The 1,741-nt window shown below is 33.3% G+C and overlaps 1 protein-coding gene across 1 annotated transcript; it reads left to right on the top strand.

The window, feature by feature from the left end:
* Positions 1 to 222: 222 nt before the first annotated feature.
* Positions 223 to 1,302, top strand: LOC131036974 (inner centromere protein-related protein pic1). Its single transcript, XM_057969005.2, has 4 exons — positions 223 to 450; positions 564 to 715; positions 802 to 893; positions 1,039 to 1,302. Exons 1-4 carry the CDS (start codon positions 253 to 255, stop codon positions 1,164 to 1,166), a joined length of 570 nt encoding a protein of 189 aa, XP_057824988.2. The 5' UTR covers positions 223 to 252; the 3' UTR covers positions 1,167 to 1,302.
* Positions 1,303 to 1,741: the final 439 nt, after the last annotated feature.

The following is a 1,741-nucleotide window of genomic DNA, read 5'->3' as shown; positions in this document are numbered from 1 at the left end:
GGAAGAGATTGAGAGGAGAGAGCGAGAAGAAAAGCGGAAGAGGAGATTGAAAGAAGCACGGAAACAGCAGAGGGAAGTTGAGGAGCGACTTCGTGCAGAGATGGAAGAAAAAGAACAGAAGCGCAAAGTTCTGGTATGCGAATAGTAATGGACTTAATTATATGATGATATTAGCTAATTATATGCTATGCTGATATTGACTAAACACTGCAGATATTGACACAGGTTGAATATGGGCGAATTCGGAAGGCAATGGAGGAAGAGGCAAAGAAGCAGCGCCGTCTAGACAAAAAAAAGGAAGCTGCTGAGCGCAGACAACGGATAGAGGATGATGCAAAACAAATTTGCATGAAATCTAACAAATTTACATCAAAGGATGCAAAACGCATGGAAGAAGTCCACCAGCATAAAGAAACAACACTTCAGATTCTAAAGGAATATGCTGCAAAGGTAAAACGTTCGCTAATTTTGTGTATAATTGCTGAAAAAGTTGATTTATGTACCCAAATTGTTTATAGAGAGCTCCTAATGGTAAAATGATGTTCCAACTTGGTTTATTACAGGTGTTATGCATGTCAACTAGTTATGACACAGAAGCTCAATCAATGTTGGTCGGTGAGGCTACTTCATATGAAATATCATCTTATGAAGGTTCAGAGGAAGAGGACAACAATAATGATTTTGCTCCAGGGAAAGTCGTGCCAACATGGACAAGGTAGATGAGTATAACCTGCTGTTTAGATGTTTTTTTAAACTAAGGTTATAAAGTTTCATAACTTCTTAACATTTTTTTGGTTACAGGACAGAGAATTTGATTCCACAAATCATTAGTCAACAATATATTGATCCTGATGAGATATTTGGTATTGCAAAATTTTTCAATTTAAATGAAGGTGTGTCAATATGTCTCTACTCATGTTTGATTGAATATCATATATTCTTATTTCAATCTCTTCAAAACCCATCAATTATTTTTTCTTATGTGCTTTGAGAAGATGTGCAGATGAGAATCTATTATTAAATATTTTGATTTTGCAGTTTTTGAATCTAATGGATCAGATGAAACGAGAGATTTCAAGCGGCGTAGTTATAGCGGGGAATGGCTTAATGACACTTTCACAGAGGAAGAAGAGTATCTATACAAGTTGCAGATGGGATACATCTAAGTAGATTTATTAACTAGACTGAGATTGTCTTCTGCTTATAGCATGTTTGTGCCAGTTACCACAGCTTTACCTTCAAGATGAATTTTATATCATTGATAATTGAAATCAAAGATATCGCCTTGCTGGGAAAAGTATGCAAATTAGCCACAAGAAAGCTGGCACTAAAAAGAAAAATTAAAATATTGTGTATATATTTGATTCTTTTATATTCAATTTTCATTTATTTTATCCCTTTTATTGTGGAACCATCTGTTACCTTTTTTTCTTCTTTTTAAGAAAATAAAGAAATAAATAGACATAACTCGTTACATAGCAATAAACATAGAATTGTTTCAAAAGGCAGATAAAATTTTTTATTCATTCAAAACTGGATACAAAACACTTTTGATCATGTGATAAAGGATCAATGATCAAGTGATCAAAGAGAAAGATTTCATTACAATCTACCTCTTTATATAGAGGTCTTTGGCATATGAATGTCAGCTAAAATTAAAAAAACAAACATGCAGTTAGCTTTTCATGCAAATTATATTTTTAGAAATACATATCTTCAACTGCAATTAAAATGTTGATGT

Source organism: Cryptomeria japonica, chromosome 11 (genome assembly GCF_030272615.1).
Source record: "Cryptomeria japonica chromosome 11, Sugi_1.0, whole genome shotgun sequence".
Taxonomy (NCBI): Eukaryota; Viridiplantae; Streptophyta; class Pinopsida; order Cupressales; family Cupressaceae; genus Cryptomeria; species Cryptomeria japonica.
The sequence above is the reverse complement of the archived record's forward strand: the minus strand, read 5'-3'. Positions and strand labels throughout refer to the sequence as shown.